The sequence below is a fragment of the Clytia hemisphaerica genome, unplaced genomic scaffold (genome assembly GCF_902728285.1).
Source record: "Clytia hemisphaerica strain Z4C2 unplaced genomic scaffold, Clytia hemisphaerica genome assembly, whole genome shotgun sequence".
In the NCBI taxonomy this organism is placed as follows: Eukaryota; Metazoa; Cnidaria; class Hydrozoa; order Leptothecata; family Clytiidae; genus Clytia; species Clytia hemisphaerica.
In genome coordinates, this window is record NW_027103836.1 from 772,639 (window position 1) to 791,284 (window position 18,646).

General features: G+C 35.9%; 3 protein-coding genes across 3 annotated transcripts; 2 read left to right on the top strand and 1 right to left on the bottom strand.

The window, feature by feature from the left end:
* The first annotated feature begins 4,843 nt into the window (after nt 1–4,843).
* On the top strand, nt 4,844–8,572 carry LOC136807307 (uncharacterized). Its single transcript, XM_067063916.1, has 5 exons — nt 4,844–5,215; nt 5,396–5,607; nt 6,456–6,591; nt 7,156–7,525; nt 7,985–8,572. The coding sequence occupies exons 1-5, from the start codon at nt 4,915–4,917 to the stop codon at nt 8,247–8,249; spliced, it is 1,284 nt and encodes a 427-aa protein (XP_066920017.1). The 5' UTR covers nt 4,844–4,914; the 3' UTR covers nt 8,250–8,572.
* Nucleotides 8,573–10,073: 1,501 nt separating this feature from the next.
* On the top strand, nt 10,074–12,271 carry LOC136807308 (uncharacterized). Its single transcript, XM_067063917.1, has 3 exons — nt 10,074–10,223; nt 10,825–11,349; nt 11,927–12,271. The coding sequence occupies exons 2-3, from the start codon at nt 11,076–11,078 to the stop codon at nt 12,163–12,165; spliced, it is 513 nt and encodes a 170-aa protein (XP_066920018.1). The 5' UTR covers nt 10,074–10,223; nt 10,825–11,075; the 3' UTR covers nt 12,166–12,271.
* A 1,406-nt stretch (nt 12,272–13,677) lies between these two features.
* LOC136807122 (major facilitator superfamily domain-containing protein 8-like) lies at nt 13,678–15,192 on the bottom strand. Its single transcript, XM_067063694.1, has 2 exons — nt 14,205–15,192; nt 13,678–14,072 (listed from the first exon to the last, which is right to left on the bottom strand). Exons 1-2 carry the CDS (start codon nt 15,148–15,150, stop codon nt 13,825–13,827), a joined length of 1,194 nt encoding a protein of 397 aa, XP_066919795.1. The 5' UTR covers nt 15,151–15,192; the 3' UTR covers nt 13,678–13,824.
* Nucleotides 15,193–18,646: the final 3,454 nt, after the last annotated feature.

An 18,646-nucleotide genomic window follows, 5' to 3' on the forward strand; every position in this document is an offset into this window, starting at 1 on the left:
CTCTCCTATGAATTACGTTTGAAATAATTTCGCTACCCTCCTTTTACTGACAGTTTCAAGAATGCCATCCAAGAGTTGTATTCAGCATATCAGAAGCCTCGCCAACACCAAGTGAATGTTTTCAAAAGGTTTGTTAGTGATTTTGTTACTCATTTTCTGCTTCACACAAGCTGGCGTTAACAGATCATGTAAAAAATAAAGAAAAAGTCATCGAAGTATAAGAAAGCTTAAAAGGTCATAAGCCTATTCGGAATCTCAGAGACTCCTTACCTTACAAAAGTTACATAGAATATAGAATGTCAGAATTTGAGAAATTAAGATTACCAGAGCATTGGTGTTTGTTGGCACGCTAGGGTTGCAGATGGCATCTACAGGACATTTGTTATTGATTCCACATCCCTCTTTTGGTTGGCACTCCACACCTATCACTTTACAGTAATCCCAATACAATGGTAAAAACCAGCTACGGATCCTCAAGCTGTCGCTGATTTGATGTCCTCCAACTTTAATGTTATTCCTCTTCAAAATGGAATCGGTAAAAAGGTTGACGATAGGAGACAGCGTAAACTGAATAGGGACGGGTTGAAATTCCTGTGTAGACCATTGTTTAATATCGGTTGGTCGTGATCCTTGAGTGATAACAATATCAAGGATATTCGATCGACTCATTCCTCCAAGGCTCTTTTTATCGCTTGCTGTGCATTTCTTAGAGTCCTCTTCGACTTGAAGGCCGAAGTTTTTTGATCCAGCGAATTCGCTACATTCTTGTAATGTATCGACATTGTACGGAATATTTTGTCTCATGGATAAACCATGGAGGTATAAAGAAACAGGAGAAGTATGCTATTGTAACCAAGCTCGCCCTACGATTAAAAAAATTACGATGTATATGCATGCTCATAATCTCATATATCGTGCATTCTTAATGAGCTCTTTTATCCATAGGTGAAATCCTATTGGCTCATTTAAGCTTTAGAAATTAGATGAGACGAGATTCATTGTTTCTGACATCAGTGTAAGAAAATATTTGGACTAAAAAAAGGCCTGTAAACTTGGCAATCCTTCATCAAATGATAAGATTTTTCGATCAATGTTTTCCTTAAGGTGAACCCTATTGCTTGATACTTTCCTCCAAAATTCTCCAGCGACTTTATGTCTACACATTGAGTCTGAAATCGTGTGTGCTTATAAAGAACTTTTCATTTTCTGGCTTGAGAAAATATCTTTTCAAAACAAAATTGAACGGATAGCGAAATGGAACATAAACTTGCTTCGTGGACGAATTTTTATCTAATTTTCGTATATTAAAACACGAGAATCTTCAATACTGATTATTAGAATGTTCATAGCAAACTTGAGTTCTACTAAAAAGTCTTATTTCATCGGGCGAGCTTAGAATTTCTTTTGATACATTTTATAAAAGAAATCAAAAGACTTTAACGACCAATTACCGACACATTCAACTCCTGTTTTTCTTTATACCTCTATGGATAAACTCAGCGCCAAGGTCAGTTAGTAGTGGTACCTATCGGATAAATTTAATAATTTATTTTTCAATCAAAGAATGGACGAATTGGAGATGTACAGGCACGTGTTCGACAGACCAAGAAAGACATCGCACGTGCACGGGTTGTGATGAAGCATCTGTAAACCTGAAACTTGTTACAAAGATAAAAGTAAGTGCAATTCTTTGTTAGAATTAGCCATAAGTAAGGTTAGGCAAGAGGATAATTATAGACAATCTTGCATCACTGATTGATAAATAGAGTCGATGTTTTCCGTGGATAGCCCAGTAATCTAGAACTTTGACAGCTATCTATGAACTGAATAAAACATTGGAAGGAGCGGGGACTCCTGGGGTGCCGTCGCCTCAGACCAATCGACCATATCGCTCCTTTTTGTTGCAGAATCAGGTACGTAGTGTTTTCTTAGCCAGTAAATTATAAATACTTTTTCATTTACTTTCAGTTTTAAGGTTTAGAGATAAATATGGGAGTTGGAAATCATGGGATCATTGTCCTTCCGGCAGTTGGGTAGTTCGTTTCCAGACCAAAGTTGAGAGCAACCAAGGGAGTGGATCCATTTATTTCACCGATGACACTTCATGCAGTGATCGTTCGTTTACCAACATCTCCAGTGGACAACAAGTCTGGGGAGATTGGAAATGTGAATCAACCTCGTGCCGAAATGGATTCTCAAGATTTAAGCAAAAAATCGAACCAGGTCAGGTTTCTCTTCATTCTTTTTTCTTTGCCATTTTTAACGGGTACTTTTGAGTTTTAATCTTTGAATTTTACTGAGTGGTAGCTTTCTTTACCGAATTGAACAATGAAGGTTTAGTTTTTTTTGGAAATTAGTGGGTTAAAACATTTTAAAAATCATTTCATATCAACGTTGCTTCAGCTGTCATTACATTACATTTTATTTTGAAATTAGCCGTAGATTCGGGTCTGCGTTTATACCAAAGCTGGGTAGGCATTAAGGGAAGGGGAAGGTTCGTATACTGGAAGGCTTTTTAGCCTAAAAATGAAGTGAGAAACTATGGAGTCATGTTTGCCACCATACATAAAATTTCTACGGCAGTTCTCTTTTGGTCATGCACATTTTGCAAAAGTTAAGTAAAGATTTAGGATACTATGTGATATTTTCTTTAATTAATCTTTCTCCAGGGTTACAATCTTTTCCAAGACGACTCGACTACCAATGCTATCCAGCTGTGGTGCACAGAAATAAAGTCATGGTACAAGAGTGGCGAAGGAGGCCGGGGAAATTGGACACCTGTTGAATATTGTCCAACAGGTTACCGCATCCCTGGCATCAAAACACAAATCGAATCTAACCAAGGGGGTAGTGAAGACACAAATCTTAATGGTGTTCAGTTGATTTGCAAATACTTTGGCAATTAATGCAATGCAATGGCATCAGTATGTCAATTGACTATCCTACAATTTTCAGAAAAACCGTAAAACTTTGGAAACCCAGCCAGACAAGTAAAATATACACTTAATCAAACTAACTGTTTCTTTGAAATTTTTCCATTCCAAAGTTAATTTAACCCTTTAAATACCATGGTCATTGTTTTCCTAACTTTTTTAAAGAGAATCGCTAGTTCAAACCTTAAAGGCTTATATCTGCAGATGTAGAAGGAGCTAGAAGCTCGTATATAGTTCGTTGGATAGCTTAGAGTCTCTTCTTTCTTTTAAGCGTCTCCGGCGCCATTCAAGTTAGGAATGCCGGGGTGGGCAGTGGTAAAGGGGGTAGGTAAGGAGAATTGTAGCTGTCACACCCGCTGCGTGGACCTGCCTGGATGATAGAAAAGTACCCAGTAGTAAAACTTAAAACTAATTTGCTAGAAGACAGAATCAAGTAATGCAGGGCCAATTTTGGAGATTCTTGGATCACTCGTTGACCAAAAATAGTCAAAACCAAAAATGATAAAAAAACGGTCAAAATCTTTAAAAAGGGGGTTTTTGTTAAATTTTTGCATCTTTTTGACTTTTTGGTATAAAATCTCGCTAGAAAAGACTCACTTTTGATTTTTTTTTTTGCTTGACCATGAAACCCAATCCAATTCCTACGAGTTTGACCAGAAATGACGATTTCTAACTCAAACTGGGCATTACAGGAGGGCTTCGCCTTCCTATATAGCCCATGTCCAGTATACTCGTCATTGGTATTTAAAAGGTTAAAGAAAAAAGTGATCTTCAGTGCTCTATACAAGCGATGTTTAAAATTGGAAATAAAATCATGGTCGAAATATATTGAGAATTAAGATTATTTTCTCGTTTTCCAAAATTTGGGCGACAAAGTCGATTTTGGGCCATCTCTTAAATTTAATCGGATATTTCAATTTGGTTCGGGTTTAAAGACTTCCAGGCTATATTATGAGTCTTATTGGACCATTTTTTAACTTTTGGATCCTTAGTCATAAGTCTCATGTTAAAACTCTACCCTTCCAACCTACTTTAGAGCACTTACAAATCGATTGCAGTTTCAAAACTTCCTGGCGAATGTCCCCTTTTTCTCAAATATTACGACCATGATTGTATTTTCTACACAAAAATGCAAAATTTTGATGTTTTTGTCGATTCAGCAATATTTTTTCAAAAATTATATGACTTTTCTTTGGAAAAAAAAGGTTCTATCAGTAGAAGTTTTTCACATTCAGATTTTGAAATCCTGATTCAGGGACCCCGAAAATGCTGGTTAGCTTCAAGAAGCCATTTTTTCATTGGCTGCATTCAAAGATATTTATGTTCGGATTTCCTAGTAGCTATTGGATATAAGAACTCTCCTATAGCTATACCTAATCACAAGAGCTTTTCTGCGATATTTAGGGAAGCTGGAGTCAGTTAAACACGATTTTGGGTAATTTTGATGGTTCAATATTTAATGTAACCCACTTAATTTCACCTAAATGTACTATTTGAAACTAAAAACTTCTTTATCTTATAAAATATGATAAAGAAGCTTCTTATAAAATATGAAGTACTCGAAACAGCTTAGGAAAATTTTTCATTTAAAGTGTGACTGCAAGCACCAACCTTTATTTTAGGGGCCATCAACATTTTAGGGGCCATACACTAAGGGTAGATTTTTCGTTTAGACTTCCTACTTCTTTTACACGATTCAAAGACTGATGTATGCATGTTCCTAAAATGCATGTTCCTAAAACTGGGTTTATTAATGCGAGTACACAATAGTTCATTAAGACCCTTAATTAAAAAGCATACTGTGATGTCCGATTAATGTAGACAAAAGGGAAATGCCTTCTTAATGATGTTAAGTCGTTTCTTTATATGCAAAATACAAAAAACTGTTTGAAATCAAGGTTTGGCTTTAACAATGTTATTACGATGATTCCAATGTTTAAAATACAAAATCAGTCTAAAATTAAAATACTGAACTGACAGGATGAGGTGGTTCACAGGTGAACAAATTCTATGGTTTCTAATTATGGTGGATTTGCAAACAGTTTGTATCCTTGGGACTGATGAATTCATTGATGTCGAATATAGTTCAAATGAAGTTGATAAATTTAAAATACACGGCTCGTCATTTGAAGAGTCAGTTTGCAAAACAAAATTTAACGCTAGATTAGAATATAAATGGTCAGACGGTGTAGAATGTAAGTGTGCCGTAGGTGAAACATTTATCGCTTTGAATGGAGAAGTTCCTAAATGTCAAGTTGAAGATATAAACAATAGAATTTTCGGTAGGTATATTTCATCAGTATCGCTTTAACAGTAATCCATGTTTTTTAAAGAATTAATGAAATTATAAAAAGAGCTGCAATATGAGGATAATTATTTCTCCTGCAACTGCGAAAGAAAAAGAAAGAATAAGAAATACTTTCTTTTTTGTCATTATGCATTCCACTTAACTTTTTTATTAGATTGTTCTTGCAGTGGGCAATGCTCTCAAAATTTAAAGCGACATTACCTTGGCAATGTCATTGGGAAGATTTCTTTAGGAGACTTGGACTGCTCGGGGAATCAATTTCAGGAGAGCATCTACTCATGGAATGGTAAAAGGTTTATCCCAAGATCAACCTTTGCCGAAGATTTCACTGGAAAATTTCAAACAGCAAGCATTTTTAATGTCGAGGTACTTTTTTTTGTTTTTGTTAATCTTGATTTTGCTGAACATTTATTTCCTTTGAATTTGGCGTACTAAGTCAACTTAGATTTACTATGTCAACTTAGAATTGCCCAGTCAACTTAGAATTACTAAGTCAACTTAGAAGTACTAAGTCAACTTAGAAGTACTAAGTCAACTTAAAAGTACTAAGTCAACTTAGAAGTACTAAGTCAACTTGCTGCTTTCAGCCCTTGCCGCCGACAAATTTCTTCCTACGCTTATCTAACTCCTACGCTCACTTTTCCCGCCTGATACCGTTCCAGCCCGACCGGCATGCCAGTCTAGATTTTATAACTACTAAGTTGACTTAGTGCTTGTAAGTTGACTTAAAGAGACCCCCCAGCGGACCCTCAATTCATGCAATCACGCAATTTTTTTTCAAAATTCATGCATTCACGCAAATTTTCCTTGAGTTTCACACAATAATCCGATTTTTCAGAAAATCGGGAAATTTTCGTGAAAAATTGGGGAAACATTGGAAAATTAGGAAAACTACCCATAATTGGTAGAAAAAAGGGGAAATTCACGTATTCACGCAAAAAATAGCCCAGATTCACGCATTCACGCAATCAAAAAGTGGATTTTCACGTTCACGCAAGTTTTTTCAATACACGCATTCACGCAATTTTTTTTCAATTTTCACGCATTCACGCAACCAAAAATGCCCATTCACGCCATTCACGCAAACCGCTGGGGGCCCCCTTAAAGAGGATAAGTATAAGTAGTTTAAACATGGCGCTAATAAGCCACAGTATTTTTCTTCATCATTTCAACATAATTGTTTCTATTTAAAAACTTTAATCGTAATTTTTCAGTGGGAGAAGGATAGACCATCTGGTGTATACAGCAAGTACGAAGGCGTGTTGATTAAATACAAATTAACTTTCATTTGTGGTGGAAAAACGATCGAAAGATGTCTTATTTGGAAAGGCGAAGGGAAACAGGAATCTAGTAAGTTTTTCAACGCATTTTCATGTTCGTATTTTTTTAATTCGCCTATTTGAATCATTACAAGTGCATTGGGCTGTAATCTAGAGTCTTGCTTTTCGAGAAGACGAGGACGCTACTACTTTCATTACATAGCTCTCAACAAAATAGAGCCATTTCTCGATTGATCTTCATGTATTGGGCTGTTCCATTAGAAAACAATACAGGGGGTGGACAAACTATTTCAAATCAAAAAATAATTATTGGAAATGTGTGGATACCTCCTAGAAAATGGCAAGATTTGCTAAAACACCTTTGAAAAAATTATTTTCATACCTTAAAGTGAGGATGCAAGAAGTAAAATCAATACCCCCTGGAGATTTTTCTTGGATTACCCTCTGAAAATGTTCGTCCATCCACCTGTCCTGTATGGATATAAAATGGAATGGCCCGCTGCATGCCCATTGCAATCAAATATTTTATCTTAATTTTAAAATTAAAAAAAAAAGACATAAAGCAATGCAATGCCCTGTATAAGTCATCAGTCAGAATTTTCAAGTTAGAATTCTATAAGTGTATAAATTTCAGTCAGAATCAACTATGATATCATTACACCACCCACCACCCAATCAACCATTCCACCTAACACTCCATCCACAAAGCCAACAACTACTACGACAACCACACAATCAAAAACACCCACAACGACAACCACACAATCAAAAACACCGACAACGACGGCAAATCCTGAACGCACAACAAATAGCAATAATATTGACCATTCAAAGACATTTGACACCACCACCAAACCGATGATGACGACGCGTTCTATCAGCGGTAGCGATACAACGACACAAGACTCTTCAACAACGACGATCGTTATCGGCAGTTTGGTCGGCGTTGTCGTGCTTCTCATAATCGTCATTGTTTTGGTGATTGTTTGTTGTATCAAGAAAAGGTAAGACTAAAAAGACACGATATACACGTTTTTTTATAAGAATATTCAAAAATTTTAAGCCTTTGGATGCTCTTTTTTTTTAGTTTTAATCCTAAAAATGTTCTTAGAATGTTCGTAATTTTACCATTTTATGAGTATTTTTGCGCAATTTCCTTAGAAATTTGGTATCCAGAAAGCCTTAAAATGTTCTTAATTAGTTCTTAATATTTTTGCACTCGAAGCCTTTTGTTATGTTCATATAGTTTAAGGTTTTGTGCATCAAGGCCTCTCATTTTCCCTGAATAAAATTTCGAAATGAAAATTATAATAGAGACTATGTGCTGTTTTTGTAGAAGTAAGTAATGGAAAATATTTGTTCTTTTCTATTAAACATTTAGACCGTTCATCCCTATTCTTATGTTACACATCTCAAGGCATACTAACTTAGTAATGGTTTGTTATGTCTTCTGTTTCTGTTAGGGAAGGCGAAGTAAACAAAAACAAAGCACCAGTCCGATTTCACGCTAATAATCCTGCATTCAAAGCATCCACACAAAGTCAACAACAACACAACAATTATGAATATCAATACCCTGAAGTTGGACCTGCATCGAATGTCCATCCGAACCAACAACCGAGAACTACTGGATATGAGTTTGATCCTGGAGATGAAGAAAACTCACAGTACCAGCCATACCTCAAACCGGTCACCTCATTATACGAAACCATACCTTACAACGATTGACTCTGAACAATTATTTCTCAATGGCTTTTTATATTATAATTTATTATAGGACACTTTAGCAAGTATAATCATCGGGCCTTTTTCGGTGAATTCGTGCCTCTGTTACATGCTTTTTTCTACCGTGATCACCAGTTTAGTTTTTTTGCAATTTAACTTGAAAATATTATATAGCGTCAAAAACATGATGGCGTTTATTTCAATAACATTATTATTCAAAGGATCGAAGATAGGAAAAAACTTAAGCGTCCCATTTCTTTGTCGCAAAAGTTCTTTTTTAAAACTCTTAACTTAATTTTTTTTCAGACAGGTAATTTTTTTTCATAGCCCCCAAAATATGGTCATTTTAGAGCTTTCAAAGATGCTATTCAACTTCTCAAGATATAAAAATCTTTTTCGGATAGGTATTGATCTTTATAATGTTAATATGTGAGTAACTACAGAGAGATCTATACATCTATACATATTATCTTTGGCAGATTTTGGATGGGACACATAGTTTCCGAATCCTCTTTCCGGGGGGGGAGGTTGTTTTGCCGAAAAGGGGGGGGGAGAAAAAAATGAAAAATATGTGAGGGAATCCGCAAAAAGGGTGAAAGTTGTTTTTTCACATTCTTGTCCTTTACTCATGTATAAGAAATAGACCACATATCAGGTCATACTGATGTTTTTCTGGAACCGTTGCTAGACACTAGTAATTTTGATTAGCTGTTGGATAATAGTCTTCAGAAACACTATCTTTTTGGGCGAGTAAGAATTAGTAAAAGTTTCCAAAATAGGAAATGTCGGACAAAGGGGTGGGAGGACAAAGTTTTGATACTTTTGAAGGGGGATTAAACAAAAGGGGGTTGGGCAAAGAATTTTTCATTTTTAGGGGGATTTCATAACCTTGCAACTATTTTTTCCTGGGGGAACTGACCCAGGAGGACACTATGGGACATTTTTTCATTTAGAAATAAATTAACTACTTCATTTATGTTTTAGGCAACCAAAAAAAAATTTATTAAATAAGTTAAGACATGTTAAATAAGTTAAATTTGATAACCTACAAAATAATAATCTCATTTCAACCGATCTATAGAATTCTTACTTGAATCAAAAGGCGCAACCTACATTTTGGGGCCATATTCTGTAGGCAGATTATACAAATTACATATTTTCGTTTTTTTGTAATTCTTCTGGGGTTTACAATACATCAGTGCGTAACAGTAATTTTTGTATTACTTCAATCGATTCCTTATTATAGAAAATTTTTATGTTATGTGCAGATGTTTCTTTTCCATTGAAACTTATTTTCTACATTTCTTGTTCATGACTTGATTACAACGGCCTTCATCCAAGATTCTAGATGATTGCCATGCTAACCCTGTTCTTGCTGAGTGGGCGTTAAGTAGAATCGAAATTTGTCCTCGCAGCGTATTATAGGCTTTTTCATAAATTATTTTAAATGAAACTTATAAATTCTTCTGGGAATCAATTACTATGTCAATATTTTGAAAACAAGGTAAGCGTTGCTGTTACGTAATTTATAACCGACCGTCAATAGATTCAAGCCCTTTACTTACCCTCCATTATGTCAAAGTGGTAATGTAATTTTTGACCTTAACTCAATAGACTTAACCAACAGTTTAGTAAAGTAGTTTTACAAGGAGTTTAGAAAGGCATTTTAAACCAACTTTCCAAACCTTTATTCTAATTGTGATAATGGTAGGGGATCAAAATAAAGCCCCATGCAGAGACGAAACTAAAGTACTTCCTACGCGCATCCTAATAATCTTTTATTAATTAGGAAATAAAATCAAAGTGCATTTCAGAGATTTTTCTGGACCTGTACAGTACCTTTTCAATTTTTGAATAGCAAGAATGAGGTTTTGGTGTTTTCTTTAAATGAATATATGTTTTCGTGTGCAACTTTTCTATTCTCGTATCAAAACGTTAACAAGACAAGATGAGAATTTTGACTACCACAACATCATGGTGAGAAATTTTATTCTTTCTAGATAAATATCTGTCTCGTATAACTTATGGCGTTCAAAAATACCACAAACTTGGCGCAGAGAATATGGGGCTTATAGATTTTAGAATTCGCCTTAAGTTTAATGGTTGCATTAATTTTCGCGTGGATTAATTTTCGCGAATCAAGAAGGGTTTTCAAGAGTTTTCTATATTTTTCTCGCCTAAAGGGTTGGAAAATATGACGAAAAATCTGAACTCGAAAAATGTATCCAATATTGTACTCGGTACCGTGTGATAACTATTACATACATCTACACATTCGTTGTTATAACCATGAACTTGATATTACTTATGTTTTTCTCAAAAATCTAATGCGTAATGGTGACAATTGATGTATGATTTTTTTCGGCCATGGCTGTCGGGAAATTTATATTCTAGGGCTAAAGCTACTTTTATAACACGACAACACTTTTACTCCAGTGAGTTTTTTTATAAGAACATCCAAAACTTTTTAAGCCTTCGGATATTGTTAGCTTCACCAATTAAAAAAAGTCATAGCCATTAAAGCCTCTTATATTCTATTTTCTTATAAAAAACATGTCCTAAAACTGTCCTTTTCTAGGCAAGGTCAGGTTCTAAGCCCTCCATCACAGCCAAATGCAGCAGCTTTTAAACCACAAGTACAGGTTAATGCCCCTTATAACCAGCAATATCAACAACACCCTGCATTCCACCCACAAGTACCTGTGAATCCTGTATTCAACCCGCAATTACAGGTCGCTTATCCACAAACACCGGTAACTCCTCTGGTACATTCAACATAAATGTCTGTGGGCTTCCATCACCAGGCTCCAGGTATACACCCATCAACAAATGATAGTAGCGCAACCAGGACAAATGGTTGTAACACAGCCAGTGGTGCACCAACAACCAATCGTTATCCAGCCACCACATCACCAAGTGCCGCCACAATTCCAACTACAACCACCACAAGTTTTCCACCATCAGCAACCACAAGCTTTTCATCAACAAATACATCCACTACACCATCAACAACTAAATACCCAACACCCAAAACCGCTTCCACCAACACGCCCTACACAACCGAAGCGGAAAAGTTCGGTCGCCGGTGGATTGCGAAAAGCAGGTAAAAATCATTCATTTCTCGGTGACGGATACAGTTCGACAAAGTTGAAAAAAAATCTTCGTCAAATACAGTGGAGTCTCCATAACTTGAACCCGCACGGGGACCCAAATTTGTTCAAGTCAAGGAAATTTTGAGTTACGGAGTAAGGTTAACACCGCCTCAAGACCCACTGGGAAGGGGTTTAAGTGTTATGTGGGAAGGGATTGAAAAAATGGCCAAAACATTGTCCCCAGTAAAAGGTTATACTCCAATTTTTGTCCCGCCTGAAGATAATCAAATAGAAACCAATCCTCACTGAAAAATATTTCTTCCAACCCCACTGAATTTTTTGACTTTAAAAACAAAATAATTGAAATTTCCATTCATAAAAAATATGTGAACATCAATACCTATCGAGTTTCATCAGTCCGTTTTTTTTATCCCCATTGGCTGAAAAAATACCGAGTCTGTGAGAAGGGTGTGATGGTTTATGAGCCATCGTTAATTGAAGGGACAAGAAGAGACTCGTTCGAGTCACCATCCCTGCTGGAAAAATACATATAATGATATTTTTTCTTTTTCAATTTAAAAAATTTAGTGAAAGTTGTAAAAGCAGCGAACATGGCAAATAGGGCTTTTAACGCATTTGGTGGATCTTCGGATGGAAATGAAGGTCTTGGTGGATTTTTTGAAGGAGGTGAAGCATTTGATTGCAGCGCTGGTTTTGAGCCATCCTTTGATATGGTTGATGGTTTTGGATCATCCTTGGATGTCATGGGCTCTTTAGATTTGGAGAATTTTGAGAGTCAATTAGAAAAGGGATTATCTCATCTTTAATTTTTTTCGTGTATGTATGATTAACCCTCTTCATTCTGGAAAAAATATTCTCTACAACTTCCGAACAAATGCTACGAAAAGCTAGACGAAGCAAATTCCGAGGGGGGGGGGGGTCTATACTAGGTTTGCTAGTTCACGGATATTTTTGAGCGAAAGTTCGCAAATTTATCGACTGAATTTCATATAATTTGTCCCTTTTGACGTTTTACGACCCTGTGAGAGTCTATTTTCTTAGTTGCTGTTTTAGGATGTTTTTTACGTCTCATTATTCCCGTTACGAATTTTTTTATACCTTCATATCGAAATCAAAGTAAAGAAAATCGTGGTGAAAATACTAAAAGGGATGATAGGGATAAACATAGAAATGTTTTGAACTTGATGTACTTATCGGATTCTTCTGTATAAAGGGAAATTATCACGTCGTGGTATGGTGCAGCCAAGCCCTTAGGTTTCCTTTTTATATAAATTTTCATTTCTTAGTCATTATTGCTCACTTTGTAAGCTCATTTGGGGTTCCTTCCTCCTGGCGGTATGATCTGGTGGTCCTTTTGCAGGAGGATAGGAACCTTTAGATTTGTACTATTTGTTCGTGTTACTATACTATAGATAAAAAAAAAAAAAAAGCCCTTAGGTGAAGTTATTCACTCTTAGGTGCAAAATAAACGCCCCCCACTTTTTAATTTTTCGAAAATTTTCAAACCAATTTTTAAGAATATTTTCAGTTAGAAAGAAGAAGTCGCCTAATTTTGGTCCAAAAAGCCTTATTTTAGTCTATATTTACCTATTATTTTTGGGTTTTCAGAAGTACAATCTCCAACCCCCCCCCCGCCGATTAGATTCCCCCCGTTTATTAAAATTTCGAAAATTTTCCAACGGTCAAAAAGGTGTATAGTACTGTCAATTTATATAGTTTTTGCAATGTTGTATTTTCTTCTCGTTTGTTTGACAACTTTATTTTGAAATAATCTCTGTATTTTAATATCGGTACAATCATGGACGAAATATATTGAGATTCGAGTGTATTTTAACGTTTTTTAGAATATAAAGTTCGAGCGAGAATTGCTATTTTAGCACTTCAACTTTCTTTCATTGAAGATTTCGATTTTGGAGGGGTAAGGTGGCTTCTATGCTATATTCCAAGCCTTATTGGAGCAAATTTGAGCTGAGGTTCTAAGGTCCTAACTCTTAAGTCTCATGTTAAAACTCTACTTTCCTGCTTGTAGTTTAATACGCTTAATCTAAAATTTTGCAGGGAAATCCCCTTTGTCTCCAATATTTTATCCTTGATTGTGATACAGAAAGTTATTCTTCTAATTTCTTACCCTTTTTTAAATTGGTTTCCCATTTTCGGCAAGATTTTTATTAAATGCTACTTTTTATTGCAGTAGGAACAACGCCTTCTCACATACCCACTAGGACTACTTCCCACTGGGCAAATTGGCCAAAATATCGTTCCTAGTGGAAAATACTCTAATGTTTGTTCCCATTGAAAATAATCAGAGAAGCAAGTCCTCACAACAAAATATTGTGCTATTTTGAGAAAAAGATCACAAACAAACTTCTATTTATTTACAAAGGGGAAATTCAGCCCTGTGGGTAAGTTTATAGAAAAATTAATTTTAAAAAATACGATAAAAAATTCTAATTCTGATAAAATTTCTATAAAATTTCTGCATAGGTAATTTCTAGAAAAATAGAGGATGGCTCTTTGAAAAACTTTCCTCTTGAAATAAATATTGAGAACAATAAAGTATTGAATATAATGCACAATAAACAATATTTGTATAAGTATCGAAATGTAAAAGCCGCCGTGAACAACCCAACAACCGCACCTGTTCTCGAGCACGCGATGCGGACACTCTCAGAGTATGCTTGCATTGTGGAAGGAACCATTTCGGCCAATGTATCTAAAAAGAAAATATCCATGAACTGCATAGAGGCGACACTGATAGTGTACAAAACCCACATACCAACATTCAACTTTAAATTCTCTATCTTCAACGAGAAATAGAGAAAGCAACCGTAGCAAACACCAATACCTGTGAAAGCGAGAAGCGTGTATTGGAAAAGCCGCTCTTTGCCAGGTGATTTGTATGAAATGTATAGGAAGACGAGGATGAGAACCACTCCACTACCAGTGAGGACGGAATTTATTTCCCTGGGTTCCCACTGCAAGACGTCCACGACCACCATGGGTATCCAACAATCGAATGTCACATATGCCAAAAACAAATTGAAGGAGAAAAGAAAGATCAAGACAATATCAATATTCGTCAAAAGAGCTTTCGTTGTTTTCATAATATCCAAGTTCTCAGAATTCTCTTTTAAGTTTGTAGTCGAATCTCTCAAATCATATTCTCGCGATAGATCGCTTACAAAGAAGATGGATATGAATAATAACATCAGGAATAAGAATGTCAGCACCAAACCTGATCCATTGGCAAACACAATATGCACTCCAAAGAACCAAAAATCTGCGTGAACGAATGCGAAATTAATGGAAGGTCCTAACGTTAATCCTAAAGCTAACGATAAAGCCATGGGGGATAGTTTGTCAATAAGTTCGTCAGGGGAGTAGGATTTAGCCAGTTCGGACATCATGATTGGTTGAATAGCACCCCCAGCTCCAGAGATGAAACGTCCAGCCAATAGCATGTATGGTGAGGAAGGGATGGTGTATAGAACGTTACCAATGATTGTTAAGACATTAATGATGAAAAACATAAGACGAAGACGGCGATTTTGTTCAAAAACTTTGGATAAGATCAATGAGGACAAGATTTGAACAAACACATACAATCCAGAGATTGCACTGTAGAATGAATTTAGATTCTCATCGGCCACGTGGAGAACATCTTTCAAGTAAACGTATAACGTTGCGAATGTCAACGAGTATTCGATTCCAAGAGCGAGATTGGTCAAGTAGAAGATTTTAGTGGTTCTTGAGCGACGTTTCAGCCATTCTTTCATTGAAATTTTCGACATTTTTTTTTACTGAAAATACAATAAGATGATTATCGTGCTGCATATAGACCTAGGTATTTAGAATAGGCGTTTCGCTTTCCGTCTGAAATTGATAAAGGACTACTATAGGACCAATGGTGAAGTATAAGCCCGAAGGGCTATATTCGAATTTTTAACCTTTCTCAGGCAAAAAAGTGAAGCCTTAAAATATGCGCCGTATTTTTAACGACGGTTTGAATCTAGCGATTCCTTTGTTTTCGAGTGATGTCTTTTTCAAAATTTAGGTGTAAATTTTAGTTTCAATCTGTCATTTGTGTAAAAACCAGGCAGACTGCGCTAGCCCGCGCAACTTTGGTAGGATTTAGTAGGCTTCAAAACTCTTCCGGCTTATACTTCATTGACTAGGATCACTAAAACAAAACACGATCGATTTGAAAAGTATTCCAGACCTTTTTCGCGGACCGATTGTTGATGGCGTTGCTTGTACAAATCCCTCTGTAAGTAAGTCTTTCAAACGAAATTTCTACATTAATATAAAAATATTGAACAGAAAAACTAGAATTGGGTTATTTATAAGATATTAGCCACTTAATCTCAGATAGTTTCGTCGATTTGTTCGGCTCAAATGATCCAAAATTCCCCAGAATCTGACATTTCTCTTTTCTTCTGTCTCAAAATTCTCACATCAAGATCAAAAGATCTGATTCTGTCCAAAAACTAGCTAAAATTTATTAATTAGGCAAATAACATGATTATTATTATTGAGTCTATTATCAGCATATTAATGAAACTCCATTAGGAATATGAATCATTGCCAAAACATGACAATTTACGACTTGTTTACTACACCTTCTCATGTTTTTCTGTTTCTTTGCGTTCGTACCGTACAGTAAAGAACACCGGAAAGAAGTACCGGGTAAACCATAGTCCGGCGGCGAGGGCGCACTTGAGCGGCCCTAAGAACAGGCTTCAAGCGCACTTAAGCGTCCCTAAGAACAGGCTTCAAAGGTTTTCTCTGCACTAAAGGTCTAATTTATAGGTGAAAATCGCTCCCCCTCCCCCTAATATCAAAGTTACGCTAAACTTTGGCAGAGAAAATAATTTCCTAGGGCTAGGGGTGTTGTTTTATTTTTGAGTTCTTAATTTGAGAAAAAAGATAATAAAGTGGATCTAGTTTATTGCTGCAAAGAGTGTCTTTATATAATCAGATTTAGTATTCTTAAAAAAAGTGCAGAGTGCATAGTGAATGTTTGACATTATTCATACAATCTAATATAATAGTGCTTCATTAAATGCAGAATACGCCCCTGTCTCGGCGACCTACATTTTTTATACCAATAAGGACAAAATGACAGGTAAATGAAGATGGGGATTTCGAATCTCTATGGTTACTTACAGCTTTAATATTCAGGTTTTGAAGTTTTAGACTTACAACTGGGAAATATTTTCTTAGAAAAGGACTATTTTCAATCAAATAAGTGGTTGACCACACAAACTCAGCTGGAATTAGTTGCAAAGTAGTTGAAATAAACAAAAAGTTGCTCTACAATTAGACGATCCTATCGTCTACACAAGATCACTAAAAAGGGAATAGTTTAGGAGAGGCGTGATAAATTCGGGTGGAGTAAGCAGTGGCGGAGATGTTTACAATGTTTACGTTTCTTCGAAACTCTCCCACCGATTTTTTTCCGTATACCGCCATAACGCCATACCGCCATTTTTCCCGCCTTTATTATCACTGTAACGGACGATAACATCGTCTACTCTACAATCTACTTAAAATCGTTGTGATTTTTTCCAATAAGGGAAAATTTCATTTCTAAGCCAAAATCAATACCTTAATACAATCCTTTCATCTTTCTCAACCTATTGATTCGGGATCATATCAACATATTTCTAATATAGCCACTGTATTTAAATTTCATAAGGGCACCGCACACAGAAAGAATGTAATAGAAAGGATTTTTTAACAAGTAAGATTAGCATTTTGAATTTTTCAGTGCCTCATACATACAGTAGGTAGCCTGAGCAGAGGTTTTCAATATGTTTATCAATATCATAAGAACGTCCAAGATTTTTAGAGCCTTCGGATGCTCTTCCTTTTTGGATTTGAAGCCTAAAAATGTTCTTAAGTGTTCTTATTTTTACCACCATTTTAATGTTTAATGTCAGCAAAGCCTTAAAATGTTCTTAATTTGTTCTTATTTGGTCATTGAAGCCTTACGTTCATTAAAACGTGCAAAACGAAAGGGAATGGTATTTACAGATGCACAAATTCTATAAAATACAGCGAAGTAATGTAAAGATAATTTATCTTTATCGATACCGTCTTAGAAATCGGGATGTCATCGGAAGCCATGTATTCCGATCGGGTTCGAGAAACTGGATTTCGGCGTGGTCTCCGTAATCCCATTCACGTCTCAACAGCTCCACGTAGTATTGTTGATCTTTGACCAAGTAATGAAATCCACTTAATTGCTGTGGATACCTGAAAGATACAATTACAGATTTATGGTAAACTCGGATAGGAGAATAGCGAGTTTATGTATTCGAGATAAATCGAGGAGGACGGTATAAAGCAAAGTTGACATGCCTCCAAAATCACCGTCCATTTTGCTCGATGACGGTAAAAACACCAAAATACAGTCGTCTGTTTAGGTGAGCAAAGGCGATATAGAGCCGTACATCAACTATCGACATTGTTTTGTATCATTTCTCTTACCGTCGCCCTCTATATCCTGCCATACATAAACTCGGTAATTTCCAAAATTGACGGGTTTCTTATTAGCCGAGGGATGTTAAAGTCACGAAAAAACTTTGAGTAAATAAACTTTGATTGGTTGAGACGTATGAAAACAATTCCCAGCTGACACACAACGTTGTTTTAACATTCATCTAACGTTAAATGGACGTTGTGAACGTTAGATAAACGTTAAAACAACGTTGTGTACCAGCTGGGTTATCTCATAACCACATTCTCAAAAAATATGTTTATATTGTGTGCAGTATGTATTAACCAATTAAAAATTACTGATTACTCGCTGGCGTGAAACTACGCCATTCAATTAAAAGGAAGCCCGCACACACACCTTTTTCATAAGAATACATTCTACAATAATATCAATAGCTTAGGGCTCACCAAACTAACTTCACTCCTCAACAGTGGCGTTGTGGGAAAATTTTTCTGGAGGGGCCAAAATCATTTTTTTTTAATGGCGCCCCCCCCCCCCAATTTTCCAAAGTGGTGCCCCCACTCACTAGTTTCTAAACTTTTACTTCATTTGCCTAGGCATAATGAGTAAGGAAATATTTAGTGGAGAAGAATAGATATATCTTTGATGAATGAAAAAAGGGAAAAACAGGCTCCACCATGGTTGGGGCCGACTAGAAAATTTTCAAAAATCGACTGCCAACATCATTAGATAAAAATAGACAAATTTGACACTTGCTAGAGAACTTAATAAAACAATGTGTAATGCGAGCGAAGCGAGCGAAAAAATTGATGTTTTATGATTTC

What these genes read in the sequence shown, in the direction of transcription:
- LOC136807307 (XM_067063916.1), top strand. Translation starts at nt 4,915, where the DNA reads ATGAGGTGGTTCACAGGTGAACAAATTCTATGGTTTCTAATTATGGTG. An exon ending in CAAGCATTTTTAATGTCGAG is followed by an intron (nt 5,608 to 6,455) that starts GTACTTTTTTTT and finishes GTAATTTTTCAG; the next exon opens with TGGGAGAAGGATAGACCATC. An exon ending in CGAAGGGAAACAGGAATCTA is followed by an intron (nt 6,592 to 7,155) that starts GTAAGTTTTTCA and finishes TATAAATTTCAG; the next exon opens with TCAGAATCAACTATGATATC.
- LOC136807308 (XM_067063917.1), top strand. Translation starts at nt 11,076, where the DNA reads ATGATAGTAGCGCAACCAGGACAAATGGTTGTAACACAGCCAGTGGTG. An exon ending in CGGTGGATTGCGAAAAGCAG is followed by an intron (nt 11,350 to 11,926) that starts GTAAAAATCATT and finishes TAAAAAATTTAG; the next exon opens with TGAAAGTTGTAAAAGCAGCG.
- LOC136807122 (XM_067063694.1), bottom strand. Translation starts at nt 15,150, where the DNA reads ATGTCGAAAATTTCAATGAAAGAATGGCTGAAACGTCGCTCAAGAACC. An exon ending in CACGCTTCTCGCTTTCACAG is followed by an intron (nt 14,073 to 14,204) that starts GTATTGGTGTTT and finishes TTTTCTTTTTAG; the next exon opens with ATACATTGGCCGAAATGGTT.